At 34.9% G+C, this 17,680-nt stretch overlaps 1 protein-coding gene across 6 annotated transcripts in view; it reads right to left on the bottom strand.

Annotated features, from left to right (window-relative positions):
- Window positions 1-17,680, bottom strand: part of Tent2 (terminal nucleotidyltransferase 2) — a 47,611-nt gene that overhangs the window by 18,007 nt on the left and 11,924 nt on the right. For 5 of the 6 annotated variants that reach the window (XM_048331121.1, XM_048331120.1, XM_048331119.1 and 2 more), the window contains 6 exons: window positions 11,152-11,266; window positions 10,972-11,063; window positions 9,448-9,514; window positions 7,685-7,754; window positions 4,861-4,937; window positions 3,153-3,281 (listed from right to left, as the gene is read on the bottom strand). In XM_048331121.1, coding sequence (XP_048187078.1) covers window positions 3,153-3,281; window positions 4,861-4,937; window positions 7,685-7,754; window positions 9,448-9,514; window positions 10,972-11,063; window positions 11,152-11,266 — 550 coding nt within the window. Of the gene's footprint in view, window positions 1-3,152; window positions 3,282-4,860; window positions 4,938-7,684; window positions 7,755-9,447; window positions 9,515-10,699; window positions 10,737-10,971; window positions 11,064-11,151; window positions 11,267-17,680 lie in introns of those variants that run through there. The other variant, XM_048331123.1, reaches the window with a different exon arrangement.

Here is a 17,680-nt window from a genome sequence, read left to right as displayed (position 1 = left end):
ATCCAGGCTCTGAGTTCAAGCACCAGGACAGGTGCACAGGCAGCGTGCACACACGCATACACACACATGCATACACACACAAAAAACAGTAATACTCACTGTCCAAAAATTAACAAAATTAAAACTGAACTTTCCACTTAAATGTTTGGCTAGAAGATACATTTTGAAACCTTTATAAAGGAAACAAACATTTACACAAACAATATTGCGAAAATATGGGTTTTCTTCTTTATACTTCAGAGTATTTTCAAAATTCCTATGATAAGCACAAATTATTTAAGCTAAATGTGAATAAAATTATTTCTAAATTAATTTTATTAATTTTAAATAAACATCCTAAAATTTAAATTAGTTCAAACGTATTTGTTCAAAAATTAAACACTTGACCAGAAATCCTACTCATGTTTCTACTTTTTAAAGTGCTAAGGTTGTGTAAATAACTGAGAAATAACATGGTTCAAACATTTAATTGCTTATGGTGGACCAGGGCTTTGAAATTAGGTAATCTGTGACAATCATCCTTACCTTTAGGAAGCTTTTCTCCTGTTCCCAACTATTCTATCCTACTGTTCCAAGTGACTCACCAAAGAAATCCCAATGTGGCATCATCTTCCCATTCGCAATCCAAACAACCACAGTTTCCCACAACTTCCTACCCCAATTCTTAGCAACATACCAAGAAAAATGTGCCTTCTCTTTTTCCCAATAACAGCACAGAAACACTGCTGTAAAGGCACCAAATCATTTCAGTGTCCAAGCCTTTACTTTTCTACTGCTTTTAATAAAACTGCTCAAACGTTATCTTTCAGAATATAAACATTAAGAAGCACCAAGTATAATTTTTTTTTTTTTTTTTTGGCCAGTCCTGGGCCTTGGACTCAGGGCCTGAGCACTGTCCCTGGCTTCTTCCCGCTCAAGGCTAGCACTCTGCCACTTGAGCCACAGCGCCGCTTCTGGCCGTTTTCTGTATATGTGGTGCTGGGGAATCGAACCTAGGGCCTCGTGTATCCGAGGCAGGCACTCTTGCCACTAGGCTATATCCCCAGCCCCAAGTATAATTTTTAAAAAGATCATAAAATAGGCTTAAAAACTCACTGCACCATAATAATTCTTCTGTTAGAGATGATAGACTGGTAGGGATCTAATAAGTGGACTCAATTCATACAACCATGTCTAAAGAACACACGTAATTGATAGTCAATTCTTAACAACTCTGCTTGTTTTAACAGTTCAGTTCTAACAGTTCAGTTCTGGTTTGTTTTGACAGTAAGGACCGAACCATGTGCCAGCTAGGTAAGCTTTTCTACCATTTTATTTTGATTATTTTTGTTTATTTTTCAGATAAGGTCCCCTTTTTTCTGCCTAGCGAGGCAGATCTGATCACAATCCTCTTACCTTAACTTCCCCAATTATTGGATTTATTATATGTATTTACCTCCATCCCCAATTTACTTTTGAAGTAAGGTCTCACTAACTTTTGCCTCCGTTAACCTCCAATTATAATCCTCCTGTTACTGACTCCCAAGTAGCTGGAATTTTGTTTTGTTTTGAGAAAGGATCCCATTCTGTCCTCAAAACAGTGTAAATAGTGTTGGAAAAAGTGTAGAATGGTGCTGTCACACCTAATGATTTTTACATTTTGGCAATGGCTATTAAAATAATTTTTACACATAGAGCATATAACTTTTTATTTTGTTCACTGCTGAACTCCCAGGTCATGGAATAATACCAGGTATTTATTTAGTGGCAAATCTTCTTAGAAGGAACAAATAAGTATTATGTATACTAAAGAACATAACACCCTCTCCATTTATATAATCTTCAAAAACCACAATTCTAAACAAGAAATATCATCCCCTAGACATGTTGGTAAACTGTTGTGGTTTCTTTTTTGTTTTTACCAAATTCATATCAATCTTTCACTCAATCTTGAAGCCACCAGGTATTAAACATTCAAAGTGCTGCTCATCAAACATCTCAAAGCCCTGGTTTAATTATTTTAAGTCCTTAGTTTCTCTTCAACATCTCTCAGCATCCAGCGAAGTAAAATATATATGATATCTCACTTCTTGGATTACATACATAAAATATTACTCTATATGAAGGTAAAGGTTTCAATAAGATCTGTCATTCCCTTCTATGTTTGTAGGAATTTTTCAATACTATAAAAACTTTCAGCCAAGTGATTGTGACTCATAGTTGTAATCCTAGCTACTTAGGAAGCTGACATCTAGAGGACAAAAGTTTAAGGCCAGCCTGGGACAAAAGTTCACTAGATTTCATCTCCAAAATAACCAGCAAAAAAAGCAAGACTGTCACAAGCTCAAAGTTCAATGCTGCTAAAAAATAAAATAAAATAAAAACAAAACCCTGCACACTGCATTTAATGAAATAACACAAATTCTAAGTGTTTACTGCTGCTGTTTTCATATACATAGAACAAATGTATGGTTTTTACTAGATGGCTAACCAGACTGAACTAAACTCTGGAGACCAATCCAGACATTGCAAGTTTGAATGTTGTAGCAGAGCAGCACAGGTACTTGAACACTCTTGAGTAAACAATAGTTCTCTGACCAGGTATGCAGCTTTAGGAAGGATGCACATGGGAACAGTAAGAGAGGAAGAGGACCCCCACCCCCACCTAGCCACTAACATCAGCTAACCTGACCTGGGGAGGCAAATGGCAAATATTCCAACCAGTTTTCCCTGACATCCTGGAAACCAATTGACAAAACAGTTCTGCAAAGATAAAATCTAGTTGGGGAGTGTAGCTAATGGGGATTATAAACCTCTTCAGCCAACAAAATCATTTAATTTCTGCCCCAAATGGAAAATAAGAATAAATGGTGCTTGAAGTTATTTTTGTAGTCCTTCAGAAAAGATGCATGTTTCAAAATAATTGGTATACATGTGGTGCTTAAAGTTCTTTGAATACAAATACAGAACAACTTTCAAAAAATACATATTGAAATTTCCTTATAATGCTTTCCAGGGAATAATGTTTCTTAAATATTAGTTCAAGACAATAAAATGGGAAGCATAATTTTGTAGACTTAAAAAAAAAAAGGACTTGACATAAGAAGGAAAGACACTATAATCAAGTTTAGCTGAATTTGAGTTTTAAAAACTAGAAAAACTCAAATACTTACTTTGTAAATAGTGCAAAACCATCAACACAAGACTATAGCTGTTTAAAGTACCACGACTGGCATCATTAATATCATGGTGACTTGCCCATTTCTTAATCACCAGCACTAGTGGACGAACTCGATTTTCAACTACAAGTAAAATTAAAAAGTCAGTAGACATAGAGTTTCTTTGCAAATTTACATAATTTCCTAATATCTAAAAAGAAATATTTGTAGCAACTATTCACCATTAATGAACTTCTAAATGTGACTTACCTCTAGTTTGCCTTAGTTACCTTTTAAAAACTATCAATTAATTAAATGCATCTGAGTGCCAGGTAGGATGGTTCATGGGTAATTCTCTTTGCTACTCAGAAGGTTGAGGTCTGAAAAATGCAGTTCAAAGCCATCCTGGTCAGGAAAGCCTGTGAGACTCTCCTTTTCAACTAACCACTAAAAAAACAAAATGGAGCTGTGGTTCAGGTGGTAGCCCCAGTCTTTTGCAATAAAGCTAAGGAACAATACCCAAGCCATGAGTTCAAGCCCTAATACTGGCACACAAAATATTTTTAAAAGCATTTGATTTACCTTTAACTCTGACAGCACTCAGTTACCTCAACAACATATTTTGCAAAAAATAGGATACTTTACATATCAACACAACTAAGAAGGTACTGCTATTTACTATAAACAGGTATTTTTCTTTTTTTGGGGGGAGGGGCAGTCCTAGGCTGTGAACTCGGGGCCTCAGCACTGTCCCTGGCTTCGTTTTTGCTCAAGGCTAGCACTCTGCCACTTGAGCCACAGCGCCCCTTCTGGCCATTTTCTGTATATGTGGTGCTGAGGAATCGAACCAGGGCCTCATGTATACAAGGCAAGCACTCTTGCCACTAGGCCATATTCCCAGCCCCTAAACAGGTATTTTTCTTATTATGTGATTCTATCAATTAAACACAGGGTCTTAGGCAAGCACTTTATCAGGAGCACACAGTCTTAGCCCTTAAACATCTTTAAAAAGCAAGCAAAAGCTCAGCCTATCATATCCTGTGATAACAGGAAACATAAAAAGGATGAAAGCTGAGTCCAATACAAACATAAATCAAGACCTCATCTTGAAAAGAGGAAAAACAACTAATGCAAATCATGGCAGGAGGTATGGCTCAAGTAGAAGAGGGCCTACCTAGTGAGATAAATTACCAGTACCAACAAAACAAAACTTTTAAAAGCAACCAATAAAGAATATAAAACACAGCAGTTGTACTCACTAGACACTATGTTGAAAATGAATTATTCAACTCATGAGTAGAAATGAAAGGGAAAAACTGGGAGAGAACAAGGAAAGGGACAACATTGTCTAAACAGAAATGTACTCTTGCTGGGCACCAGTGGCTCACACCTGTAATTCTACGTGCTCAGGAGGCTGAGATCTGAGGTTTGTGGTTTGAAGCCAGCCTAGGCAGTAAGTCTGTGAGACTCTAATCTCCAATTAACCAACAGAACCAGAAGTGGAGCTATGGCCCAAAGTGGTAAAGACTTAGCCTTGAGCACAAAAGCCGAGGGACAGTGCCCAGGCTGAGTGCAAGTCCTACGACCCACAGGAAAAAAAATGTACTCTTTACCTGACTTATGTAACTGTAACTCTTTGTCTATCACCTTTACAATAATTTTTTTTTAATTTAAGAAGAAAAAACAGAAGCTGCTGGTATTTAGAAATGAGCCATTAACTTACGATATGCATAAGCTCGGAGAAGGAATGTGTTTCTTATTCCGACAATGTTGTTTACATTCAAGTCAAATTCCATACAACTATTCAAAAAAAAGTAATACAAACTTTAGTTCATGCCCAAATAACCTTCCCCATCCCTAGTGAATAAACTGATGTCAATGATGTCAATTCAATTGATGATATAAAAACAGCATGTGTCCTAAAGATACAAATCTTATTTTTAAATGAGACACTAAAGAAATAAAGAATACATATTCAGTATGATGTTTAACATGATTTGATATACACTAAAAATACAAACTAGGATTATTATTGAGAGTCATAATGTACTGGCAAATCTCCAAGTACCTTAAAGGAAATTAGAAAATACTGTAGCTGGTATTCTGGGCAAACTATACCATGGAGTTATATATTCCCAAAGAACATGGAATTATAAAAAGAAACACAAATACACATTTTGTGCTGATCCTGGAGCTTGAACTCAGGACCTGGGTGCTGTCTCTGAGCTTTTGTGCTGGCACTCTACCCACTTGAGCCAAAGCTCAACTTCCAGCTTTTGGTGGTTAATGGAGATGGAAATCTCAGTCTTTCCTGCTCAGGCTGGCTTCGAGGCAAGATCCTCAGGTCTCAGACTCCTGAGTAGCTAGGATTACAGGCTTGAGCCACTGGAGCCTAGCTTAAAATTATATTTTTTAAATAAGAATAAAAATCCAAATAAAATGTAAGTTAAAAAATAAAGGAATAAAGCCTCTGCCTGCATAAAGGCTCTGTCTCTATAAAAAAAAAAGCTGATAAATGTTACTCATATCTAGGAAGAGTTCTAATTCTTAATACAATGAAGGGAAAGATGTCTTTGAAAACAGATACCAGGCAACTCAGAGGTTATAAAACAGGGTAATAATGATGGACTCTACAAAGTAAAGGATTACCCTGTAAGTTCCATTCATACCCAATATTATGAGATCAAATTTCTCCAGAATTGGAAAAGACTGCCTAAAATAAAAACAATATTTCAGGTTATATGTGGTGGTACACTCCTGTAATGCCAGCAACTTGGAATGTTGAAGCAGGTGGATTGTGCAGCATGGGCTACTACATACATAGCAACACCCTGTTATCAAAAATAATTAGTCCAGGCACTACTCCGGGCTCACACCTGTAATCCAAGCTACCCAGGAGGCTGAGATCTGAGAATCATGGTTCAAAGTCAGCCCTGCCAGTGAAACTATCACTTCTAATTAATCACCAAAAAAAGCTGAAAGTGAAGCTGTGGCTCCATTCAGGCCCTGAGTTCAAGCCCCAAGACCAGTACCAAAATAAAATAAAATAAAGGTACTTGATTAAAAATTCCTTCCTATAGCTTTTCATTACAAAGTTGCAAATTCATCATTTCAGTTTTTTATTGCAGGGAGCCAAAGAAATTTTCTATCTTTCCATTATCACTGCTTATTACCAAAAGTGGTACTAACATTTCAGATATGTACATAACCTAGCTTTGGGAAATTTAACCAGAGTTCCATTCTTTAGTTAGGCTTGCTTATATCTTAACACTAAAATCAGATTGCACTTTTTCCGCATAAAATAAACACCAAAACCACACGTCTAGAATTTTAAAGTTTTTCAAGTACCTAGCTTAATGGTAGCACGTACAGCTTCTGGGTACAAGCCCTAGGCACCAGGAGGAATAAAGCTTCCAAAAATATGAATATCTAGCCGGTAGGACACAACGTAAGAAGGTTATTCTTACATTTAGTAAGGTTAGCTATTATCTCTACTATGCTTGAAGGCTACTCTGAACAATGAAAAGGCATAAAAGTATGAAAAAACTTGGTAGACTGCAAGAAGATACTTGTTCACAGCATGAAAGCCAAAACAAGAAGGTAATGTCACTTTATCCAACCCAACTGGTAGTATGAGTGTTAGACTACTCAAAAAATTTTGCGATTCTGTAGCATGTCCTTCTGAAATGACCAACATAATGTATAAATATTAAAATAGGGGGATACAAACAAATTTTAGCAAATAGAAAATTTCTTACATATATGTGTAAGAAAGCTTAATTCTATAAATATGTATGTGCTTGCCCATGTGTTTTTATCTCTGATTTCAGTATTACCCTTGTAGAACAGGCCTAGAAAAACCTAAAAACCTACCCTACTTTATCACAATTCTATTTTTAGAATACATCAATAAATCTTTTAAACAAATCAGCAATTTACTACTTACTGGTACTTTTAGTTTTTGAGATAGTCTCACTATGGTTTCTCATGTACTAAGATTATAAGCACACACCACTAACACACATTTTTATGTCCATGTATTATATAAACGTTCTAAATCCAATGTCATTAAGAAATTCAGAACCTAAGCTAGGAGAATATATAGAAAAAAATGTATTTTGAAATGGACCAAATATATTTTGCTGCTTTTCTTTTATATACCTACTATTCCTGGTATAAATAGTAGATAATTTAAAGATACAGTTATATATATTTTAGAGATATGGTTGATATAGTTATACATATAATTTCATCTTTCTGAAGAAAGCTTTACACTTTTATAAGGCAAAAGATCATTTAAAAACCCAAGTACAAATATGTACATATTTTTTAAATTGGATAGATTCAAATACTCATTCATCAAATAGATTTAGTCTAGCTGAGCCTCAGGAAGACAGTTCAGACTATTTTAAAAAATTATTCCAAACACCAAGTGATTTCTAAAGCCTGATGAAGATAAGCTTTTGTGGTATTACATACAATTCTTACGCATATTAGCTGAATAACTGAAAATGATATAAATCAACTGGAAAAAAGTTAGGATTTACCTGACTTTATCCCTGAACTTCACAATTGGCACTTTTGCTCTTATCAGCTGAGGTCTCTCAATATAGCCACCTGAATGATAAAGATATTGTGAATATCTACCAATGTTTCTCAAATTCACAATGTTCTACTCAACATTTAAAATATTATTTCCTTAAGCTAAAATAATTTAAGAAAATGTTGTCTTCGAGAAAAACAGTAAAGAAATAAAGACATCAAATCTGTGTAAGAGTGAAGAATCTAATCTTACTTAGAAAGCTTAATATTAAGGTTATTTTCAGAAATGTGGTCTAATATCAAATAGTATAAAACAGCTAACAACAGAAGATAAATTCAAGTATAGCACACATTAACAAATCACAGCCACAGAAATGATAGTTACAAAAAGTTGTAAATGTGGAAATGCGTGTACTATCGTAGGACAACAACATATTCGATTAAGCATGATCTCTACAAGAAAAATATGTACATATTTTTTCTTAAAACATTTTGTGGAATCTTAAAATAGTGATGAGATAATATAAGATATAGAATCTGCTGGGAATGGTGGTGTATTCTTTAATTCCAACTACTCAGGAGGTAGAGATGGGAAGGGGGAAGATCGAAGTTCAAGGCCAGGCTGGTCAAAAAGCTAGCAAGATCCCAATTCAAATAATAAACTGGGGACAGTGACATGTGCCTGTTTTGCCAGCTGCACAGGAGGTGTGGGTTAGAGGACTGTGGAAAGAGATCCTATCTAAAAACATTACTAAAAAGCAAAAAGGGTTGAGTACCTGGATCAAGTGATAGAGTACATGCCTAGTGAATACGAAGTCCTAGGTTCTATCAAAGTCTTAGTACTATCAAAAAGCTAAGTAAACTTTTAATGATTTGATATTACAATAAATATTATCAAAAAGCAAACTAAATAAATTTTAAGTGATTTTATATTACAATAAAGTGGTCCAAGTTAACTTTATTTTCTGTTGGAGTAATGGCTTCAGGCTTTGTGTTTGTAGCTTTTTAAATCAATAAAGGTGTGTATTATTGCAAAACAGATTAAATCTCTTGCTAACAAGAAAATCCGCAGGATATAGTTTTATCACTCAGCTATTTACACCCCATGCATTACAGCTATTCATGCTTTATTTTTCCTAATAATCTAGTAACTTTTTCAGAAAACAACTGGTATAATCTTTAAATCCTTTAATTTATAAAGTGGGATAATTTGCAAGTAACCTCAATAAAAAATTTCTTGAATAAATGTTCCCACATTTTAATCAGAAGTCAAAAGGAAGCAGATGGTAGTGTCTCACATCTGTAACCCTACTCAGGAAACTGAGATGTTGGTATGGAAGCTTGAAGCCAGCTGCGACAGACAAATATAAAGGACTCTAATAACCACTGAAAGGTGATTTTGAGGAGTTGTGGCTCAAGTGTACAGTACAGCCTTGAGAGGGAAAAGTTAAGCGAGAGCTTGAGACTCTGTGTTCAAGTTTCAGTATGGCACCAAAAGCAAACAAACAAAGGTGTAGCAGTGCACGGCAGTAACCCCAGCACGGGGCTGTACAACAATTTCTAGGCCAGGACAGGCTATGGCCACAGCCACATAAGCTTTAGAAAAAATTAACTAGCTAATTAATTAAATGAAAGGAATTTAACTGGAAGAAAAAGATCCACATTTCATCTATCTTGACAAGAAGATAAAGAATTCTTGCCAGAAAACAAAGTAAAATACATTTTAAATATAAACACTTATGTCAGATGAAATACCAACTTGACTTACAAAGTCTAGTACAGAAGTGCTTATGGACTAAGGTGAGTATATGTCGTGCTTCAGTCTTCTGATTTACCTGGGGGGAAAAAAACACCGAAAAGTTAAAAATAATGCACTTTCATTATTTTTCTTAGCTTAGTATTTCATCTTCTGAATGTAACAACCAAAAATAAAATGAGGCAAACTTTTCTTTTGAGTTATTTTTCAAAATATATACATTACAGAAAAAGTTAATGGTAGTGCTATCTTTCACATCCAACCTTCTAAATCCATTCCTGATTTTAAACATACAGCACAATTTTTAAACAAATTCTGACTAATTCTGACAAAATATTTGAACCATATCGCCAATTCTGAAAAAAATTTAAGATGATCTTTTTTCCCCTATGAAGATTCTTAAATTTTGGAATCTGAATAGTTGATTAATGCTTCTACATTTTACTTGGATCAAAACCTGAAAGTTTTATCTTGTGTGTAAATATTATTTATTTCACGAATATATAGACAAAGATAAAACTTCTGGAAAATAAAAAAGTAAAAAAAAGAAATTCTGAAAGAGCCATGCTATTTTTACCTTTAATATACATGCACAAAAAAATATCTTCAAGGGTAAACAAATCTAGCAGTGGTATTCACTAGACACTATGTTGAAAATGAACTATATAACTTGTGGGCAACGATGGGAGGAAAAAGTGGAAAAGAGTAAAAGCAAGGGGTGATACTGCTCCCCCCAATATACTATTTGCTTGACTTATGTAACTGTAACCCCTCTGTTATATCACCTTATAACAATAAAAACTCAAATACATTTTTAAAAAATCTCCAACAAACTAGATTCTGAACTGACAAAGGATAGATTCTTACCTATGATGCCTCCATTTAGCAACATGATTCAGACATGTTATTAAGACTGGAGGATTACTATGTTCCTGAGTATACTCTAGTAATATAGTTATCTAAAAAAGTTTTACCTAAAACTCTTGCAAAAGCCAGGCACCAGTGGCTCATGCCTCTAATCCTAGCTATGAGAATCATGGTTCAAAGCCAGCCTGGGCAGGAAAATTCATGAGACTCCAATTAATCACCAAAACAGATGGAAGTAGAGTTGTGGCTCAAGTGGTAGAGTACTACCTTGAGCAAAAAGTCTAAGGGAGAGCATTCTGGCCCTGAGTTTGAACTTCAGTACCAGCACAACAATAACAATAGAAATAAAAAAGTATCACTGTGAATTCAAATGAAAATATATTAAGGTAATACTGACACAGGGTCTTCTTTGATACATCCAAGCCATGACACTTCTAAATAAAGACAGAGTGCATTAATAACACATAGTAAAGTTAGTTCATTTTAACAACTAAAAATAAAATTTGTTATGTGCAACATGCACAAGTCTTAAATGGAAAAGTATGATAAAACCCTTGATTTTTCAGAAATTATGATAAACAGGAAAGCACCAAAAAGAGTAAAATAAAAACTTCCTTAAATGACTTATTTATGGGAAGACATACTAAGAATAAATGTTTCATTACTTACAGGTTCTTCTTTAATCACTAGGCATAAATCACCATCACTGCTCCGGGCACCAAATCCATTTAGAGAGGAGCCAACCAAAAAGAGTCTGCTTTCTAGAGAAACAGAAGATTGTAAGATATTATTTAAAATTTAGAGCAGAAATACACAGGCATAAAGGACATGTAAAACAGGGCAACATACGTGGAAATAAGAGTTGAATTTCTCTCTGCAGCTGTGCTCGACAGAGTTCTTTCTTCTTTAAGTCACTTACTTGCTGCTGACATGTTTCAAATAACTCCAATATCTGCTGACTCAACTTGAATTCAACGCACACACATACACAAAAAAAGCAAGTTTTGTTCAAAAAATGTAAAACAATTATCAGGCAAACTGTACACAAATCTTACAAAGTACAATAACACTGACGTCACAAAAAAGTAGTTACAGATAATTCATAATCATAAGAAAATGGATCAACAAGCTATAACTCTTCATCACTGTCTATTTTTACAAATGAACATTTTTTTCTATTTTTAAAGGGTCACAAAAACAAATAAGAATATGTACAGAAACCATATGTGAGTCGCATATTCTAAATGTTTACTACTTCACATTTTAAAAGAAATTTTCCCAATCCATTATAGTCACATTGGTAAAACAGACTTTTAACAAAGCCATAGCTTCTAAGCTCCTTTCCATTCCAGTAACACTGCTCTAAAGCCTGACATCTTCAAATGAAGATGCTATCTACTGACCTTCCTTGTTTAGTAGCTACCTGTATCACTTTCCTTCCTTCCCTACTCTCTGCCATCACCACAGGTGGTTTTTGTATTTTTGATAAGATATACTACTAATCACAACCTACTCCACACTCTTCTGGACTTTTTATACTATAATATTTTCCATCAATGTACACTCAATAGCTATTATGTGGTCTTTACAATACACTGCAATTCCTCTAGTTCTGAATCTCCTGCCTCTCACTTCTTCACTATCCTCATACATGGCTCTTGATCCTCATACGTGGCTATTGATCCCATTGTCATCATCTCAGTGGTATGGTTTCCTTCCCTATGCAGTTACTTTCCTTCTAAAATGCACCCTTGAACCATTCTCTTATGCCTTAGCAACACAGTCTCTGTGTCATACTCGCAAAACTCTAACTTTAGATTAACAGAAAAATCACCTTCTTTGCTCTTACATCTAAAGCTCTAAGAGATAAAATTTTGTAAAAACCGGGAGTCATTCAAACTCATAGCTTAAGGGTTATCCTAAGGTTAGGTGCTCTTACCCTCACTTAGCACCACTTCCATGTGTCTGACAAGATCCTATTTCCCCCTTTCACCATACCATTCCAAAATCTGTAATGCTTTCCTCAAGTACCTTAAACTCACTTTAATTAGAAGATGAAATCAGTCAAGGCACTGACTGATATGGCAGTGAATTAGGAGACCTGATAGCTGAAAATAAAGACTTGGATACTGGTAAGGAATCACTTGCTGGACTGCTAACATTAACAAAACAATTTGTAACATACAACATAGTCTTGCTGACCTATAACCCTTGAAGCCCTCAGGAAACAACAGTGCTAGTCTGATCATCCAAGGATCAGACTAATTAGATTAGGCAGTGCTAGTCTAATCATCCATCTGACTTGTAGGAAGAACTGATGACACATAATCAGTTTTCAAAAGTTATTAACACATTAGCTCAAGTTTCTGGGACTGACCAAATCTATAGAGCCCAGATCCAGTGACTCAAATCTGTGACAGCACTACTAACATTCATCTGGAATTTAACTTCCCTAAAGCCAGGTCTCTCAACTTTCCAAAATGCAGTCAAATTAATCTTAACAACTCTTCTCTCTCTTTCTTGCTTAACAACTTAAAAAAAGAACTGAATAGTTTACTACTTTAGACTGAAGACAAAGGAGCCTTGTATGATTCTCCCTTTCCCCAACTTCTCCTGACAAATCGCCACCCACTTTCCACCTAATTTACCAAAACTATGTCTCACCTTCGTCTGTTTTCTGTTCTCATACTCCATGCTCCTTTGTGATTAGGACCTTCAAATAATCTATTTCCTTTTTCTTCTCCTCACCCCCATCACTCTTTAACTAGCTAACTCCTAACTCATCCTTTAGATCTCAGCTCAAACACTGCTCTTCAAGACTTTCTCTGAGACACCAAAATATATTTTCTCAGTACTCAGAAATTTCCCATCGTAGTATTAATAAATCTGTAAATAATATTATTTGCACAATGTTTCTCTTTTTGCATATTTCTTTTGAGTGTTGGTCCCGGGGTTTGAACTCAGGACCTGGGCACTGTCCCTGAGCTTTTCTGCTCAAGGCTAGCACACTACTACTTGAACCACAGCTCCAATTCTGGCTTTTTGCTCGTTAATTGGAGAAAAGACTGTCACAGACTTTCTGCTCAGGCTGGCTCTGAACCATGATCCTCACATCTCAGCCTCTTGAATATGCTAGAATTACAGGTATAAGCCACTGACTCTCAGCTTGCATGATTATTTTGTACACAAGTGATAAAGGAACCATGCATATTTAGCACAACATGCTATTTCCCATGCCCAGTACTCAAAAACAAAAATACCTGATATGAAAATTAAAAAATCAAATCTAAGGCTGAGAATGGTGTGCACATCTATAATCCCAACTACTCAAGAGATATAATCACAACTATTCAAGGGCAGAGATCAAAGGATCATAAAAATTTAGGGCTGGCCAAGAAAAAAAGTTTGCTGACTCAATGGTAACCAACAAACCAGGTGTGTTAATAAATAAAGCCTGTCATTCACCTAATAGGAAGACCTAAGTAAGAGGATTAAAGAACAATCTGGGAAAAAAAACAAAAGACTCTCCCTAAAACATAAGTAAGCATTAAAAAAAAGGCTGAAGGTGTGGTTCAAGTGATACAGTACCTACCTAAGCATGAAATTGTTCAAGTAATAGAATACTCGCCTAGCAAGTACAAGGTCTTCAGCTGGGGAAAAAAAAAAAATTTGAATCTCTTGTTGAAGTTTGGTGCATTCTGATCTCATTTTGTATTCGTGATAAACAAAAATGTAACAGGAAAAACCCTTAAAATATCCAGTATTTTAACTTTATTCATAAAGCTTGGGACTTCAAAGTGTCAATAGAGGATGTTGAAAATGCATTTTACTTTTACTTTGGTCAGATGACTGTGATCTGATTTCTTAATTTCTATATTCGAAATCTTTTGACTTAGGTATATAATTAAAGCCTAACATTAAAAAATGGTGTAATTCAGCAATATAATTCAAGAATAAAGTTTTATTTTCTAGATAAAATATAGCTTATTGTATCAAATTTAAATGTTACTTTATAAGGGTAAATTCCTTTAAAAGAATATTTAAACTATGTTGCATACTTCCTACCCCCTCCAAGACATCAAGACATTGTAATTGTGTATTAACTATGTAAATTTTGTCTTATTCAACACTGTGCCTTACTTTATTAAGTTTTGTTGAAATCCAGCTCTATATTTCAGGAACATAACAGCACTTTATTCTTAATGAATAACAATTTACTCTTAAAAAAATATAAAATCCTCATGTTTGTATTTGCCTATTATATCATTGCTTATCTGTTTATTAGTCTTACTCAATACATGAATCCATAAAAATAAAAATAAATTGAATCTCTTTCAGGAGTTTGACCTGTCACTTTTAAGATGTCTTTGAACATGTATCTATGGCTTTGACTTTATTTCTGAACTACAAATATATCAGTTCAGTTACAAAACATTTGTTTCTATAGTATTGGTAAGCTATTATAAAGAAATGGAAAATCAGTGTAGGGTACTAATGTAACACTGAAGTGGATCTGTATGTAATTTGTACACAGAACAGAAACTGTAAAAATTATAATCTTCACGATAAATAAGACAGCTTTAGGCATTTTGTAAAACAGTCCACTTGAGTCATACTTTTACTTCTTTTTGCTTGCCAACTGGAGATTAAAGCTTCAGACTTTCCTACTCCAGCGGGCTTCAAACCTCAATCCTCAGATCTCAGCCTCCTAAGTAGCTAGGAACACAGATGTGAGTCACCAGCACCCAGCTCAATTATTCCTGACAGTGTTCTGAGTATAAAATATTTTTGCAACTCAAAATTACTTTTGAGTACTCTGCTGTAACACTATTCCTCATAAATCCTATATGCTTAGCAGGATATTTGTAAAATTTTAAGGTTTCTTAGACCACAAATATTACAGCATATTTTTCCATTGTCCCAAATTATCTCCTAATTATTTCCTCAATCAACTTACCCCAAATCTTGGGTCCTGAACTCTGTTCATAGACAAGAATCAAATCACTAGGGCCACTCATGTTTCTCTCTCCCTATTTCCCCTAATCCATCCATTTTCCCTAGGTATTCTCCTATCATTTCCACTACCATCTGTCACACTGTTCAGCACCTCTCATTTAGTTGTATTAATAGTCTTCAATGTAATTATCCATCTTCTAGGTCACCTCATTCAAAACCAAATTCTACTGTGTTGAAAGACCTATCTCCCTAAAAATATACCTGTGTTATTTTCTCTACTTGAAAACCTTCAGTGATATTCTGTTGAGCATCCAAGACCCTAACATAAACCCTTTATTCACTTTATATTCTACAGGGGAAAACAAGAGATAACTGATGAAACTGATGAATACACTGCTGGTAAAGATAAGTATTCAATAAATATTAGTTAAGTGACCTGGCATTACAGTTAATTTGAAGACTATGATCTCCTTACCCTTGATTAAAAGCATGTTATTTTTCTTTGTACTTTTAGACAGAGGTCAAACCTTAGTTTTAGCACTAACTAGCTGTGATCTTAATCAAGTTATGTAATTTTTTTGAGCTTCAATACAATTTGGATAATATCCATGTCATGGAGGGGGGGTGGTTATCGAAAAGACTGAATGATACAAAAAGGAGAATGAGTAAAGAGTGGAGACACCAATGAACATAAGTTTTCTTGAAAGAGTGTTTGCTTAACCCAGCCATCATGGTACACGCCTGTAATCCCAGCACTAAAAAGTAGAAACAGAAGGATCACAGTTGAGGCCAGGCTAGGATACATGCCAAGACCCTGTCTCAAAATAAAATGAAAACAAAAACCATTCACTCAAAGAACAAATCCAGAGAACACAAAACATTGTTTGCCTTCATTCTCCCACAATTAGTCAGGAAGAAAGTAGTATTCAAAGAAACTGGTTCAGTTGCAAAATCCAATTGTCCCTTGAGGTAAATGCCTAATTCCAAAAACATTATGTTTAGGACAACTCTTCTACACAACACAAAGAAAAATTTATGATGGGACATCATATTTTACCAGGTGAGTTTTATTGAGTAACATGAATTATATGTTACTAAATTTACTGAAACTCAACATTTGCCTAATGCATCTGCAGAACTAATTAATAATTATGTTTGTAGTTTTAAAAGTTGGAAGTGGTGCTATGGCTCAAAGTGGTAGAGGGAAAAGTTCAGAGACAGTGAGCCCAGGCCCTGAGTTCAAGCCTCATGACTCAAAAAAAAAAAAAGAAAGAAAGAAAAGGAAAAAGAATTAACTATTTCTTTCTACAAAGCACTTCTAAACTGTGGGTCAACTGTTTAGTTACAAGAGTTAGCTCCAAACATATAAACAGATACAAACTAGAGTATTCATTGTCTATTCATAATAAATCCCACTATAAAATAGACCCTATTGGCATATTACAAACCCATATACACTAAATGTTTACATATTCATTCATTTATACCACATGCCTTTTTGTTACATTATCACAAACATTTATTTATACTGAGAAAACAAAAAATGAGGAAAGGGGAAAGAGGAAAGATTCCAAAAGGTGCCATATGATATCTATTATATTTTCCTTTTCCCCCTCTCCCACTGCTTTTGCCTATTGTTTCTATTTCACAGTAAAGAAAGTATTGCTGAGAAGGAAAATAGTCTTTTCAACAAATTATGTTTGGACACTGGACTGACATCAAGAGAATAAAAGCCGACAGATCTACTTTCTATCATATATAGAAATTAACTGAAGATAGACTAGCATCCTAAATGTAAAAACTAAAATTACAAAATCTTAGAATACATGGACATTGATCATCATGACCCTAAATTGAAAATCAAACACTTAAGATTGAACACTAATAGCACAAGCCACTGAAAAACAACCAATGCATTGGACTCTACCAAAATGAAGAGATTTTATGCCTCAAAAGACATGAAGAAAGTTAAAAGAAACAAAGCACAGAAATTTTGCAAATCATATTTCTTAAGAAACTAGTATTTAGAATAAATAACTCTTAAAACTCAGCAACAAAAAGACAAATAACGGGCTGGGAATATGGCCTAGTGGCAAGAGTGCTTGCCTCTTATACATGAAGCCCTGGGTTCGATTCCCCAGCACCACATAAACAGAAAACAGGCAGAAGTGGCGCTGTGGCTCAAGTGGCAGAGTGCTAGCCTTGAGCAAAAAGAAGCCAGGGACAGTGCTCAGGCCCTGAGTCCAAGCCCCAGGACTGGCCAAAAAAAAAAAAAAGACAACCCAACTAAAAACTAGGCAAAAAGGAGGTGACGAAAGAGTACACTTTATGGTATACTTGTAACCCAGCTAAAAATAAAAGACTAATAGAGAAATAAAAAACAGTACAACTAAGAATGAAGTGGGTATTGCTTTTCTGACCC

The sequence above is a fragment of the Perognathus longimembris genome, chromosome 22 (assembly GCF_023159225.1).
Source record: "Perognathus longimembris pacificus isolate PPM17 chromosome 22, ASM2315922v1, whole genome shotgun sequence".
Classification (NCBI taxonomy): Eukaryota; Metazoa; Chordata; class Mammalia; order Rodentia; family Heteromyidae; genus Perognathus; species Perognathus longimembris.
This window is presented reverse-complemented; position numbering and strand designations above follow the sequence as displayed.